The sequence below is a fragment of the Cuculus canorus genome, chromosome 9 (assembly GCF_017976375.1).
Source record: "Cuculus canorus isolate bCucCan1 chromosome 9, bCucCan1.pri, whole genome shotgun sequence".
In the NCBI taxonomy this organism is placed as follows: domain Eukaryota; kingdom Metazoa; phylum Chordata; class Aves; order Cuculiformes; family Cuculidae; genus Cuculus; species Cuculus canorus.
The window spans coordinates 15,793,402-15,808,299 of NC_071409.1; the positions used below are offsets into that span (position 1 = coordinate 15,793,402).

Here is a 14,898-nt window from a genome sequence, read left to right on the forward strand (position 1 = left end):
TCTTCTGTTGGTGTCTCACTACTTGCATCATATCCTAGTATTTTTGAAGTTCTTGTGCATATGTACTCGTAGAATAGACCTAAACATAGACTGGACAAATCTGAGCTGAAGTTACCCTGGCTTCTGTACTAGCTATTGCTGTTGTGGTAGATGTTGCTGGCCAGTCCAAGGATGCCTAGGGTGGTGAGTTCGTGGGGCCTCCACCACAGGAGATGGTGGGCTTACCAGATCTCACCACCACCTTATATTTCTTGCAAAGTTGTCAGTATAGAGTCCTGCTGTGGGAAGGTTTGTGACCAAAACAGATGAGGGTTTAGACTCTTGCTGGTGTGTACATGGGTGGCACAGCGTTTTGTGTCCTTGGAGCGCTTACCCCTGCCCGCTGCTGGCTCCAGCCAGTCTATCCTTTCCAAACACATTGGAAACGTGGTCCCTCGGTCCCAGGGAGTGCGGGTCGGCTGAGCTTTGTCAGGATGGGAACAGGGTCTGTCCTTGGGGAGTCTAAAAAGCAGCTGGCTGTAAGAGCCTCCTGCCCCAGCCTGCCCTCTCCACACCTCTACCGAACGCTTCTGGGCCATAGGAATGCTGCTGCTACCCACAGTCCTGCTTCTGGTAGTGTGGTCTCCATTTTGTACACTTTGTGATTTGTCCAGCTCTGAATCTAATAAAGTCTGTAGAACGGAGAAGGCTTCCTGTGCTGCTCTTGGGGATGTGGGATGCCGGAGTGTGGGCTTGGGCCAGGCTGTCTTGGGCTTGGTTTTGGTACTTCCCCAGCCCTGGGCTGCCTGGAGATTTGTAGGTAGAAAAATCAAGTGATGCTTTTGCTTGTTTTCAGCTGCTGCTTCCACTGCTTCTGCTCCCTGGGGAAGGAGGGTGCTCTGGGCTTTCCTCCTGGGACTGGCTCCCCAAAACCTGCAGCTGGGCTGAACTCACCCTTGCTACTCTTGATAAGGTGAATCCAGCCCCCTGTAGGCCTTGGCTTCACTGCCCACACCTGCCTGAAAAGAACTGCTGTGCCTTTGCCCTGTGGGCAGCTGGGAAAGTGAAGGGTGCTTTTCCTTTCCACTTTGCTAGGGCAAGGAGGGTGCTGTGCCTGGTAGCTGAGAGCAGAGGCAACTGCTGCAGCTTGGTGTGAGCCACTGCAGTGGCTGTGTGCGCTGGAAAACAAGTTGGGGAGCTGAAACCCATCTTTTATTTTTTAAAAGAGCAGAAAATAAAAAAACTTTCGCAAACCCTGGCAGGGAGCAAGCAGCGTCCAGCTGTGCTGAGACTGAACCTGTGCTGCCACTTTGGGGGTCCTGTACCCCTGACTGTGCGTGTCTGCTCCTGCTGCCCCCACCCTGGACTCCACTTCCCTGGGGAACCTGGGCGTGTCCAGCTGAATGTGAGCGAGCATTGGCCCAGGTGGCCAAGAAGGCCAGTGGCATCTTGGCTTGTATCAGAAACAGCGTGGCCAGCAGGACCAGGGAAGTGGTGGTGCCCCTGTAGTTGGCATCGGTGAGGCCGCAGCTCAAATCCTGTGTTCAGCTTTGGGCCCCACAGTAAAAGAAGGACATTGAGGTCATGGAGCGTGTCCAGAGAAGGGCAACAGAGGTGGTGAAGGGGCTGGAGCACAAGTCTCAGGAGTGGCTGAGGGAACTGGGGTGGTTTAGCCTGGAGAAAAGGAGGCTGAGGGGAGACCTTATCACTGTCTTCAACTGCCTGAAAGGAGGTTGTGGCGAGGTGAGTGCTGGTCTCTTCTCCCAAGTGACAGGTGATAGGATGAGAGGGAATGGCCTCAAGTTGCACCAGAGGGGGTTCAGATTAGACATGAGGAAAAATTTCTTCACTGGAAGAGTATTGGGCACTGGAACTGATACTGCAAATGCCAGCAAATAAACTTTCTAAGACTCATTTTTGAGTTTTAGAAAGCAAGTATCCTTTATCAGGCCTCACTGCAACATGAGGCAGTGATCTCCATCAATTGTACGCAGTGAGACAAGAGCTGGGGACAGAATGTATTTTCCATTTACACGCATATCGATAAATTTTCCCAGAAATCTTATGCATATTCTATTACTTTCCAAGGTCTAATTTTAATGTTGTTATGAACTTCACAATAGTCAAAACTCTTGCCAATTTGGAGCTGAGTCCAGCTCTCTGACCGGGCATTTGAGATAGGGAAAGGCTACAAACAGAGGTGATTACAGAAGAAGAGACATCTGTTCAGCACAGATCATACTGAACACAAGACTTCATCATCTCCAAGGAATGAACAGTGGAAAAAAACACTGTCTGAAAGAAAACATGCTGTCAGAGGGACATTCTGTCTAACTTTCAAAAAATACAGTAGTCAACATACTATACAATACTTAGATGAAACTTTAGCTTAAATTAAAAATATCTCACTTTTTGTAATAGTAATGACTTGTATCAGCACAACTGCCCAGGGAGGTGATGGAGTCCCCATCTCTGGGGGGGTTTAAAAGACAGGTAGATGAAGCACTTAGGGATGTGGTTTAGCAGCGGACAGGTGTGGTTGGACTCGATGCTCTCAAAGCTCTTTTCTGACCCAGACATTCTGTGGTTCTATGACTCTGTGATTCTGCGATTCTACAACTCTCTAATTTATGATTATACGATTATGTGATTACCTGACTCTAAGATTCTAGGATTTTATGATTCTAGGATTCTGCCATCCTAAGATTTTATGATTACAGGATTCTAAAATTCTAGTGTTCTATGCTTCCGCGATTCTACAGTTGTATGATTTATGATTCCAGGGTTCTACAATTCTATGAGTTTAGGATTCTGTGATTCCATGACTCTAAGATCCTATCATTCGGTGATTCCGTGACTCTTAAGATTCTACAATTTTATTATTCTAAAATTCTAGGATTCTACGATTCCACAGTTCCACAAGTCTATGATTCTATGACTCTAAGGTTCTACAAGTCTATGATTTTAGGATTCTCGGATTTTGCTGTTCTGGGCTCCCACAGCTCCCGCTCCCCCTCACTGGGCGCTCCCGCCCCGCGGCTCCCGCCCCGGCCCCGCCCCCGCCCGCTCCCGGCAGCCCCCGCGCCGCCTCTTCCGCCTGCGCCGCGCGGGCCCGGGGCGGCCATGGCGTCGTGCGCGGAGATCCTGCGCAGCGAGTTCCCCGACCTGGACGGCGAGGTCTTCGCGTACGTGACGGGTGAGCAGCGCCCACCGCGGCGCCTTCGCCTTCGCCTCCGCGAAGGGCCGGGGAGGGGGGCGCCCCCTGGCGGCGGCGGCGGCTGCAGCGCGTGTGCCCGTGCCCGCAGGTATCCTGCGCGGCGGCGCCGCCGAGCTCGAGTCGGTGGACGAGGTGGTGGAGGCGGTGGGCGAGCTGCTGCGGGAGGCGTCGCCCGACGGCAAGGACGACGGCGCCATCCGGGAGATCTGCCAGCGCCTCTTCAACACCCTGCGGCTGTAAGGGCCGCCCCTCGCCCTCCCCGCTCTTACCCACCTCATCCGTCTCACCTTCACCTTTCTTCACCCACACCCTCCTTGTCCTCCTCACTTTCACCTTCTTTAACCTCGCCGTCCTCATCATCCTCACCCTCCTCATCCCCCTCACCTTCACCCTCCTTGCCCTTCTTGTCCTCCTTATCATCAGCCCTCGCGTTCCTCACCCACGTCCTCACCCACACCCTCCTCATCCTTTTCTGCCTGGTCTTCCTCACCCTCACTTTCCTAACCTGTATCCTCCTCATCTTCCTCATCCTCACTCTCGTAACTCTCCTCTTCTTCATCTTCTCCTCCTCCTCTGCGCCCTCCTCATCCTCTTCATCCTCACCCGTACCCCCTGCACTCTCTTCCTCCTCACCCTCATCCTCCTGCCCTCTCGCAGGGATGAGGGAGAGGCCCAGTGCTGCAGCCAGGTGCTGCTGGATGCCCCCATCCAGCTCTCCCAGATCACCGATGGATATGGTGAGTGGTGCCTGCTGGGGACCCTCAGCCACGCGTGTCACCCCCATGGCTCCTGCCCTGCCCTTGGGGTGCTGGTGGCAAGGTCTGGCTTGGGACACCGAGCGTGTCCTCACATGACCTTGGGGATTGGTTCCTCCCCATCCTCGTGAGCTCCCTCTCGCAGGTGCACCCCTCTTCTTCTGCTCTGGCTGCCTGCAGGGTAAGCTGAGGCAGAAGGAGAGGAGCTGCTCTTTGGTCTCCTTGTCCCACTGGAGAGGGGACAGCCCTGCTTGATCATGGGCAGTGGTCCCCCTTGTCCCGTTGGAGTTGGGACAGACCTGCATGGTTTTGGGCAGTTGCTAAGGCTTGATGGAGTGTCCTTGGAGCAACCTGCTCACCAACCTGACTGTCTCATTGCAGCAGAGGCCAGCGTGGACCTGCTGCCGGGGCTGTTGCTGAAGAGAGGCCAGACCTCGGTAAGTGGGGGCCGTGGCCTCGTTGATAAGCCAGCAGACCTGGTGGGAGGCAACTAACATGTGGTGCTGCAGGTGCCCTGCCCTGCGTGGGTCACCTTGCCCTCGGAGAACAGATGGACAGGCAGTCATCCTGGTTAAGGACACAGCTGCAGGGGTTTCTGCTCCTCCTTGTCAGGTTCAGTGTAATTTGGGAAACTCTTGACCTTGGTCTGGTGAAGAGGTTCAGCAGGAATTAACAGCTTATTACTTTGACAATATCTATTTTACCATAACTTCTTAATGAGTTTCAAAGCATGGTTGATACAGTCATGGTGCTCACAATGCAGCTTCTTTGACTTTCATAAGAGCCTTTGGCTTCTACAGCAAGGCCTTTGAGCGAGGAAGTAGGAGGTACCAGGGTGACATTTTGCTGTACTAAATGAAGATAAAATCCTGGATAATGCTTAGATGTTGGGATGTCACAGGTGAGGACTTATCAGGGAACAGCTGTGGTCCAGAGACCTACTGCGCAGAAGCTGTAACCCCAGCGTTAGAAATGGCTGTGGGTGGTCATGGTTTGCGAAATAAGAGCAGGAGCAGAGAAGTTTGAAAGCAGTTACACTCCATGACCTGGAGCAAGTCAGAACATCTTTGCCAAAGAAAAGCGTAGCTGTGCAGGAGCACCCGGGCTTGCCCTCTGCATTGGATGTGCTAAATTTTGAGTACGGGAAGAAGTGCAGTTGTGCAGCTGCAAAGCAAGGAGAGTGGTTGCTGTGCAGCGTGGGGAGTCTCTCTGCCAGGCTGGTCTCTCGTAGAGCTCTCCCATCCTGGAATAAAGGATTGAGGACGAGGACACCTCGCTTGGAGGCTGAGACCTAACATGATCCTGCATGTCTGAATGGGAGTCTTAAGTGAAAGCTGGCAGCCGTTGCTGGTTTTAGCGCTGGAGTTGTTGCTGCTGGGTTCACTCTCTGGCCTTTGTGTCCACAACGCAAAAAGGATCTTCAGAAAAATTGGAGACGATTCAGAGAAGGCCTTGGGAGGCCTCTGGAGGAGGTGTCTTACTGGGAGATGTGGGGAGTTTACAGAGTGACTCAATCGGTCTGTAGGTATAGGGTCACAGCTCCAGTAATAAAAGGCTCTTCAGTCTAGCATGCAGGTTTATAACGTGCACCAGAGGCTGCAGAGTTGCCTAGGAACATCTAGGAGTGTTCTTGGTCAGCCACAAATATTTGACTTGACATAGGAATAAGTTGGAGTGGGCTGAGAGACAGTTCAAGATCAGAGGCCAGGTTAAAGCACTTGGCTCCTTCTTGCCTTCAGGTTTAATTAAACTCTTTTTGTCTCTGTCTTGATTGATCTACTGCGTAAGCTGAGTAATGGCTAAAGTGTAACATGCCTTGTGGTCTGGGATGAGGGTGAGTGTAGGGTACAGCGGAGGAGGTGTTGGTACAGGAGGTTGCTGCTGTTGAAGTGATTTGGCTGACCCAAATCAGCCCTGGAACCTGAGAAAACTGGCTGTACGTTAGGGTCAGATAGACCCTGTGCCTTGCTGGGGCAGAACTGCTGTGTGTGAGCACTTGATATAGGACTTCATTCCTGAAGTGATCTGGCCTGATGAGCATCCTCAAAACACACTTGAGTCTGTCCCAATTTTCCTGTCCTACCTCCCTCCTGCCGTCCTTCCCTCCCTTCCAGGCTTGAAAAGTTGGTTGATCTCTTTTTCTTATGGAGTTGGGCTTTTGCTAAAGATGCTCTTTCTTTAAACTTTCTCTTTTGTGCCCCAGATGGTGAATGCCAAGAAACTGGAGAAAGCAGAAGCCAGGCTGAAAGCCAAGCAGGACAAGAGGATGGAGCGGGATTCCCTGAAGTCATCTGGCCCTCTGTGAGTATGGAGGGTGCCTCAAACATCCCGATCCCACCCTGCTGAGCACGACTGGGATCTGGCTGTATCAGACCTTTCCTGCTGAGCCCCCTTCTCTGTCTTCTGCCTGCCCGCAGGGTCCTTGAGGAGGCATCTGCCAGCCAAGCTGCCAGCAAGAAGGAGACTCGCATGGAGTCATCGGGCAAGAACAAGTCTTATGATGTGCGCATCGAGAACTTCGATGTGTCCTTCGGTGAGCGGTGAGTGCAGCTGGGGAGGTGGGATGGATCCTGGGTGGGTTTTGGACCATGGGTCATTGAGACTGTATTGGAGACTGACACCGTTGGCTTTGAGCAGAAGTCTGAGATGGTTACTTGGCCCCAGCACAGTCTGAAATATGCTGGAGGCTGGTGGCTGTCAGTTGTCTCCCTCTCCATGGGGCAGTCTGACCAGGTTTCTGCCTGTTCTCTTCCTTTAGTGTCCTCCTGGCAGGAGCAGACCTGAACCTGGCGTTCGGACGGCGCTACGGGCTGGTGGGCAGGAACGGGCTAGGGAAGACCACGCTGCTGAAGATGATTGCCAGCCGGAGCCTGCGCATCCCCTCGCACATCAGCATCCTCCACGTGGAGCAGGAAGTGGCGGGAGACGAGACACCAGCGCTGCAGAGTGTGCTGGAGTGCGACACCACTCGTGAGAGCCTGCTGCGGGAGGAGAGGGATCTGACAGCTAAGATGAATGCTGGCAGGTGAGATAGTGGTGAGACACTGGCACAGGTTGCCCAGGGAGGTTGTGAATGCCCCCATCCCTGGAGGTGTTCAAGCCCAGGTTGGATGGGGCCTTGGGCAGCCTGATTTAGTGGGATGTCCCTGCCCATGGCAGGGGGCTTGGAACTAGATGATCTTTAAGGTCCCTTCCAACCCTAACTATACTATGATACTATGTCACCACTTAGTTTCCAGCCCTTCTATGGCTTCTTGTCCATGAGGTCTTGTTTTGAGATCTCTCTTTTCAAACGGAGGGCTCCAGCAGGGCTGGGTTACCCTTGCCCACCTTAGACCTGTTTGGGCAGATTGGTCTTTCCCAGCACTCAAACCCTTACCCTGGTCAGTCCCACACACTCCTCTTTGTCCTCTTCCAGGGGAGAAGGGACTGAAGGTGCCAGGCTATCGGAGATCTATGCGAAGCTGGAGGAGATTGAGGCAGACAAGGCCCCAGCAAGGTGAGACAGCCCTGTGGGCACCACTGTTTGTTGGCATGGATGGTGGGACATGGAAGAGTGATGCTGTGGCCCTGGGATTCAGCACGTGGGGAGAAGGGGTTTTCCTTTCTTCTGTCACAGCTCTGTGGTGTTAGGAATAGTCAAGCTTCCCTCCGAAGCAGGAGGGATTTTTTTTGCCCCAAACAGCTTGCATTGTTGCTGCTGCTCCTGTCAGACCTCCCCAGGTTCCTGGTGGTCTGGGGAGCTCTTCTGGGATGTTGGTGGTAATGACTCTCTTCCTGGCCAAAGAGCTGAAAGCTTTTTGTGAATCTTCTGAGACTTCACATGGTTGTTGTCCCCTGCTGGGCTGTTTCCCAGCCAGGCGCTGCTCTTGGGTGAATCTCGTGCTTCTTGCAGTGAAGTTTTCCTGTGCCGGAATGGCCTTAAACCATGCTGCAGAGTCCCCACAGAGACTGTGGGTCTGAGGCCTCGGGCTGTGCTCTGCCGTTGGATGCTGTAGCTGGGTTCTAGTTCTCTCCCCTTTTTTCCAGGGCATCCGTTATTCTCGCTGGGCTAGGCTTTAATGCGAAGATGCAACAACAGACGACCAAGTAAGTCACCAGGTTCTGGGCACCAAGACAGAAAGGGGTCTGAGGAGATGCTGCTCCTAGCAAACCTCCGGGCACTGCTGTGGCTGTAACTGCAGAAGGGAAGTCCTCTGGGAGAGTGAGGGCCTATTCCTGCCTTTCCGACACAGTTTCCTGCCCTGGAGAAGCCAAGTCACTTGCCTGTTGGACCTGTGCTGTGCCAAAGATCTCTGCAGGGACAAACTGTCTCTGGATGACAGCAGAGCCAAAAGGGCCGCAGCGGAGCAGGGAGCGTGGCAGGCAGGCAAACACAGAGTTGTTCTGTGTTAAACACTAACCCATCTCTGCAACCTCTTCTCTCCTCAGAGAGTTTTCTGGAGGCTGGAGAATGAGATTGGCCTTAGCCAGAGCCCTGTTTGCCAGGTTGGTGTCCAAGCCTTCATTCCATGGGGTTAACCCTCCTTGCTGTCTGTTCTGAGAGGTGCGGGGATGTTGCCTGGGTGTCCCCTTGACTTGGGCTCTTGGGGTGGAGAGCTTTGGAGGGATCACAGCTCTGTGTGTGTAGTGCACTCTGCACTGATCCTGTGTTCTTTTTACTTTTGATACTCATGTATTGTTTTTCCTAGGCCAGATCTCCTTCTGCTGGATGGTAAGTTGATACTGCAAGTCCCGTCCGACTCCTCCATGAGGCCTGTCTGTGCCCTTGCCAGGGTTGGGAACACACAGTGGCTTTTAGCTGCCTGCTCAAAATAGCCCCGTGTGACAGCGCCGGACTGGCGGGGCTGCCAGTGCTCCCCTGGCATGGCAGGCGGAGCTGGAGGTGGTGCAGGGAAGTCTGCTTGGGTGGTCACTTTTGCTGCGCTCAGCAGAGCTGTGCCCTGTGCTCCAGTGGGATGTTTCACGTGTCACTGTGCCCCAAGCAGTCCCTTTCCCTCGCCTGGCCCTGTAATGGGCCCTGGCAGCCCCTCCCACTCTGGGGGAGGGTCCCTTCACAGCAGGGGTGATCCCAGAGCTGGGCTGGTGCCCTGGGGAGATGCCCACCTTGGAGGTAGGTCTGGGTGAGACACTGCTGCTGGGCACCAGTGTCCAGTACCAGTATGGAGTTGGGGGGAAGAGTTCCTGGCTGAGCCTCAGCCCTGTGACCGCCCACCTCAGCATACCCACATGTGTGATTCCCCTGAGCTGTGGGAGTTAGGTCCCCATGCAGAATCTCTTCCATGATGGTCATTGCTAGCCTTTCCTGTGTAAAAAGCATAATCCAGCCATCCTTGTCCCTCCTGATGTCAGTGCCTCTTTCCTTTCCCTCAGAGCCAACGAATATGCTGGACGTGAGGGCCATTTTGTGGCTCGAGACCTACCTGCAGGTAGGGGTGGCAGGGAGCACCAGGAGAGAGCGAGGGTGAGGGATGGAGATGTCCTCCAGCCTGGTGTCTGGCCTCACTGGGTGGTGAAACTGAGCCCTGCACTCCAGCTTAATGATGCTCAGGCCTCCTTCTTGCTGTCTCCTCCAGACCTGGCAGTCGACCATCCTTGTGGTGTCCCACGACAGGAACTTCCTGAACGCGGTGGCCACAGACATCATCCACCTGCACTCGCAGCGGCTGGACATGTACCGTGGGGACTTTGAGAACTTCATGAAGATCAAGGAGGAACGGCTAAAGAACCAACAGCGAGAGTATGAAGCCCAGCAGCAGTACCGTGAGCACATCCAGGTACTGGGAGAATCCAGTAGTGCTGGGGCACTCTTCTAGGTTCATCCCTTTCTCCGTGCTTCTAGAGAATGGTTTTGTCATTGGAGGAGTTTTGGCAGCAGGGTGGGGTGGATAGGGCTGAAGGCGACCTGGATCTCTCTGGTGCTTTTCTCTTGTAGGTTTTCATCGATCGCTTTCGCTACAATGCCAACCGGGCATCCCAAGTGCAGAGCAAGCTCAAGCTGTTGGAGAAGCTGTGAGTGCTTGTCCTGCTCCTCTCTGCAGGTGTGGTGGGGGCAGTTCTCATGGGAAGAAACAGAAGTTTCCTGGGCACCTGGGAGATATGGAAGTGGTTTGGAGTTTAGGTGCTCTTGTCACTGGTTCAGAGGCTTTGGCTAGGATGAGGCGCCACAGAGCTGATGCCTGCTGGTGCGAGAACAGATCCCCAGCGCAGTGCACCTTGGTTATGTGTCTCCTTTTCTTTCAGGCCAGAGCTGAAACCTGTGGACAAGGAGTCTGAGGTGATGATGAAGTAAGTGTCCCCTGTGAGCCCTTGCTCGGAAGGCACCTGGCTCTGTTTCTGATGTGAGCTACTCCTGGGCCCTGTCCCAGCTGGAGCAACCACCCCTTCCTGTGGGCCAACCTTACTCATGACAAAGAGCCCAGACAGGCCCTCATGTTCAGGGTGGGTTCCCTCCTGAAGCCAAGGCTGGAGATCTATGCCGTGTGGTAGGGAGTTCCGCTTGCCACTTGGGGCATTGCAGCAGTTGTTCTGGGAGGCTGGAAGGTAGGGTCTGTGAAGTTCTTGGCCACCTCTTGCCTCTTCCTGCCTCCCCAGGTTCCCTGATGGCTTTGAGAAGTTCTCCCCCCCTATCCTGCAGCTAGACGAAGTAGACTTCTATTACGACCCGAGTCACTACATTTTTCGTTCCCTGTCTGTCTCTGCTGACCTGGAGTCCCGCATCTGTGTGGTATGTGGGATTGCGGAATAATGGTGGCTATGAGGGAACTTGGGAGGTTCCTGCTTAAAGCGGGACCAGGTTTGATCTTAGGTCAGGTTCCTCAGGTCCTTGTCCAATGGAATTTTGGATGTCTCTAGGGAAGAATATTGCTCCCATTCCTCTGGGTCCCATTGCAGCGTTTGATTACCCTCATTTTGAGCAACATTTTTCCTAATACCAGCTAGAATTTGCAGCCCGTGCTTGTTGCCCTTCATGCTTTCACCAGACACCACTGTAAAGAGACCGAGTCAGTCTTCTCTGAGACTCCCTATTAGTTGGCTGACCACAGCAGCATTGCAGCCGGGGCTCCTGCTGCACAGGATGAACCAGCAGAGAGATGTCATTTGCTTGCAAATGAGGCTGGGACCAGGTAATCCTTAGGTTGCAGGGTTGGGGAGGGACCATTTAGCACTGCTGCCCGTACTGCAGTGATAGAAACGCAGCTTCCAGGTACCTAGAGCCACTGGTTAGACTCTCCGTCCTGTCCCCTTCTGCTGTGTGATTGTCCAAGCGAGTTGAAATTCCCTGATCACTGCCCCCTCTCTGAAGTACCTTCACGGGTTTCATGTTCTCCAATGCTGCTGCTGCTGCTTCTCTAGGTTGGGGAAAACGGAGCTGGCAAGTCGACCATGCTAAAGATCTTAATGGGGGAGCTGGCACCAGTCAGAGGGATCAGACATGCTCACAGGTACCTGGTAGGAAGGGCTGGGGGACTGGGAGGAATGGTGCAGTTGGAGGGCTCCTGGGCTGAGCTTTGGAGTGATGGCAGCCCGAGGGATGAGTTCTACACACCCACGCATTTGCCTCCCTTCCTGTAGCTGCAGCTGTGAGTGCTGTTTCTGCTGGGCCCGATACCAGCTCCTGATCTCTCCTGTTTCTGCAGAAATCTGAAGATCGGTTATTTCAGCCAGCACCATGTGGATCAACTGGACTTGAACATCAGTGCTGTTGAGTTGCTGGCAAGGAAGTTCCCAGGTGAGTTTTGGAGATCCCAGGAGATGTTGGGCCATTGAGGTCTCCTTTGTCATGCATAGAGCAGCATTGATTCATTCCCTGGCCTTTGGCAGAAGGCTCTGTCATGTCAGTGCTTAAGGAGCATCATCTGCTCCAGCGTAAGTCCCCATGTCCAGCACAAGTTCAGGACACTGGCAGTGAGAAGCTGAGCTGGTAGTGCAGGGAGGGTGGCAGTCCACAGACCTCAGGCTGATGCTCCACCGTGGCCACATTTTGGGGGAAGATGACCTGCTTTCCTGCTGGGCACAGGACGAGCACTAGCTGCCCCTTTCCCACCTGCTAAAACCTCCCTCTCCCTTCTCCACTCAACATTACCTATTGTGGTGACAGAGTGGGTGACAACATCACTTGGAGTCAGTGACTGGCCCTCCAGCCCCTGTCCTGGTTGTATCGGTCAGATTTTCCCCACAAGCCCCCTGCTTGGGAGAGAAGTGCCTGGAAGCTGCTGCTGAATTCCTTCCCCGCTGTGCTGGTCTGACAGAATCTGCCCAGCCATAGCACCCACTGAGCTGATGGCACTGAGGGCCCTGTGTCATGCTGGGTGTGCCATAGCTGTGTTGCGACACTCTCCTGCAGGGAAGACAGAGGAAGAGTACCGGCATCAGCTGGGTAGCTACGGCGTCTCGGGGGAGCTGGCTGTGCGTCCTGTGGCCAGCCTGTCTGGAGGTCAGAAGAGCCGTGTGGCCTTTGCCCAGATGACTATGTCCTGGTAATTTTCTCCCAGATGCTGTTAATTTTGGCATGGCTCCATCCCTGGAGCCTGCTTCGCCAGGAGGAAGGTGGTCAAGCAGGGACTTTCCACAATCCTGCGGAAGCCTTATCCTTGGGACTTTGGTCGGGAGGAACGTTGTCACCCTGGGGGGCTGTGTGGAAGGAGGCAGGTCGCTTTCTCCTGCTGCCTTCGGGGTCTCAGAGATAAGAGGTTTCCCTGGAGCTGGGCAGTGCCCACCTTTGGGCCAGGCACATACCGATGGTTGTGGCTGTAAGTGGATAAAGCAGTGGCCTGGTGGAGGTCCCTGCAATGCAGTGGGGTGCAGATCCAGCCTGGGCCTGTTCCAGTGCATGCTCAGAGCTGTCTTCTCTTCCAGTCCAAACTTCTATATCCTGGATGAGCCGACAAATCACCTGGACATGGAGACCATTGAGGCACTCGCAAAGGCACTGAATAAGTTCCGGGTAAGGCTCCCTGAGCAAGATCTCCTGTTTTTCTAATACTCTTGCATCCTCCAGCTCAGGCTTCTTGTTATCTCAGCCAGAGGTGGACAGTCAGATACAAGTGGTGGCTTCAAGTCCAGGACAGATGTTGGGAAGAGTCAGCTGCATTTCTGCGTTAGCCATCCATCCAGGTGGTTTGTTTCGCTGGCTTTGGCTAGGAGTGTCTGAGAGAGACAAGAGACCAGAGAGCACTTTGTCCCCCATCTTGGCCAGTCACCTACGCTCTGTGGCTTCTCATGTACTGCATGCAGCACTGAGCCCTGCTTTGGGGCTTCTTGGATTCTTGCGCACGCTTTATGTCTGATCTCCAAAGACTCAGTCTCCAGATAGCACTGTGATCAGCCTGTTTTGCGGTGGTTTATGGTTGCTTAGGGTGGGTGGTTCTGTGAAAGAAATCTCAGTTGAGGTTTCCTGGGGCCTTCTCCAGCCACCTTTTGACTGTCATAGACTCAACGTGAAATCTGCATCCTTGCCGTTCTTAGAGATCTGGAGGACTAGGAACAAAGTGTGCACTTATGTTATGGTGCACAATCATCCTCCATACATTGTCCCTCTGAAAGAAGGGAAGGCTGGGATTAGGTCCCTGCCACTGAAATGCTGTTGAGTTTTCCTTAGAGTGGATGGAAACCTAAAGTCCTTGACACAGGCTGGGCAGGCGTGCAGGATCCTTCTGCCAGCAGTGCAGGGCCCTGACTGTGCTCCACTAAGTTCACTTTTCCCACCTCCTTGTGTGTTGGCAGGGTGGTATAATTCTGGTGTCCCATGACGAGCGCTTCATCCGCCTGGTGTGCCAGGAGCTGTGGGTGTGTGAGAATGCCACCGTGACCCGCATCGAAGGTGGCTTTGACCAGTACCGAGACATCCTGAAGGAGCAGTTCCAGAAGGAGGGTTTCCTATAAGGAAGGCGGGAGCCGAACTGTGCCGGGGGCTGGAGCGCAAAGCTTGGCCACCTCGGCATCCATCCCAACTGTGCCTGGCAGAGCGCTGAGGACGCTGCTGCCCGCATGGACCATCAGCCATGCCATCAAACTGCCACCTGAACTACTCTCCTGTCCCGGGAACGGGTGGAAGGCCAGCGAGGGTGCAGGAGCCCGGCACTGCGTAGGCCGGGGGCTCTGCTGTTGGTTGGGGCTGCGCCTGGCGCTGGGCGCACTGCAAAGGCTGTGCTGGGAGCTGCTGCTCTGCCGAGAGGAGGGAAGGAGATGTTGCATCCTGACCCCCCCCCGGGTTTAACTCTGTGCTCTGGAGGGCAGGAGAGAAGCTGTTCTCCATGTTTCTTCTCTTCCTCCTCTGCCTTTTTCTTTTTTTTTTGTGTTTAACTGGCTGAACACTAGTCAGGCTCCATCATACGCCACCTCTGCCGCCCTGGAGGGAACCGAGGCCTTTGCTGCTAAAAGTGACCCCTGCCTCTTCCCCGGGCCCTGGAAGCCGGTGCTCGCTGGCTCTGCCCTGGCCGGGGACAGCTGTTTGTAGCACTGGGGGAGCCAGAGCCCCGCTCCCCGCGCTTCCGGTACCACCTCGCCTCGCTGCCTGCCTTTCGTTTGGAACCGGCCCTGGGGGCTGCTCAGCCCCTCTCCCTGCCCGCCTGCACCCAGGGTGCCGTGTAAATAAACCCGGGATGCAGTGGGTGCGGCGCTCGCCTTTCCTTTGGGGGGGTGCGGGTGGGGGTGGACGGGGGTCACGCTGCCCGCCCTGAGCACAAGGCTCGGGGGAGAGGCTTTCCGGAGGGGTCTCGCCAAGTTAAACGGTTGCTCTGCGGTGGGGAGGGTGGGCTGGTGCCTCGGGGCAGGACAGGGGCGGGGGAGAGGCTGGAGCTGCTACCTGGGGGTAGGATAGGGCTGGGGGGTAGAAACTGGATGGGGAGAGGCTGGTGCTGGGGAAGGACAGGCTGGCACTAAGTTTGGGGGGGGCTGGTGCTGAGGGGGGGAAGGTGGGGGGGAGGCTGAGGCCTGGGGGGAGGA

The 14,898-nt window shown here is 54.6% G+C and overlaps 1 protein-coding gene across 2 annotated transcripts; it reads left to right on the plus strand.

The window, feature by feature from the left end:
* Window positions 1-3,041: 3,041 nt before the first annotated feature.
* On the plus strand, window positions 3,042-14,549 carry ABCF3 (ATP binding cassette subfamily F member 3). Of its 2 annotated transcripts, XM_054074863.1 has the most exons (21): window positions 3,042-3,175; window positions 3,285-3,432; window positions 3,854-3,933; window positions 4,333-4,388; window positions 6,155-6,252; window positions 6,369-6,491; window positions 6,710-6,976; window positions 7,370-7,450; window positions 7,981-8,040; window positions 8,383-8,439; window positions 8,643-8,665; window positions 9,325-9,380; window positions 9,528-9,728; window positions 9,887-9,963; window positions 10,195-10,239; window positions 10,546-10,678; window positions 11,308-11,396; window positions 11,592-11,683; window positions 12,299-12,431; window positions 12,811-12,898; window positions 13,678-14,549. In XM_054074863.1, the coding sequence occupies exons 1-21, from the start codon at window positions 3,103-3,105 to the stop codon at window positions 13,834-13,836; spliced, it is 2,139 nt and encodes a 712-aa protein (XP_053930838.1). In that variant the 5' UTR covers window positions 3,042-3,102; the 3' UTR covers window positions 13,837-14,549. The 2 variants fall into 2 exon arrangements, with proteins under 2 accessions (XP_053930838.1, XP_053930839.1); XM_054074864.1 differs by lacking the exon at window positions 12,299-12,431 and having other exon boundaries at window positions 13,678-13,818.
* The last annotated feature ends 349 nt before the right edge of the window (window positions 14,550-14,898 follow it).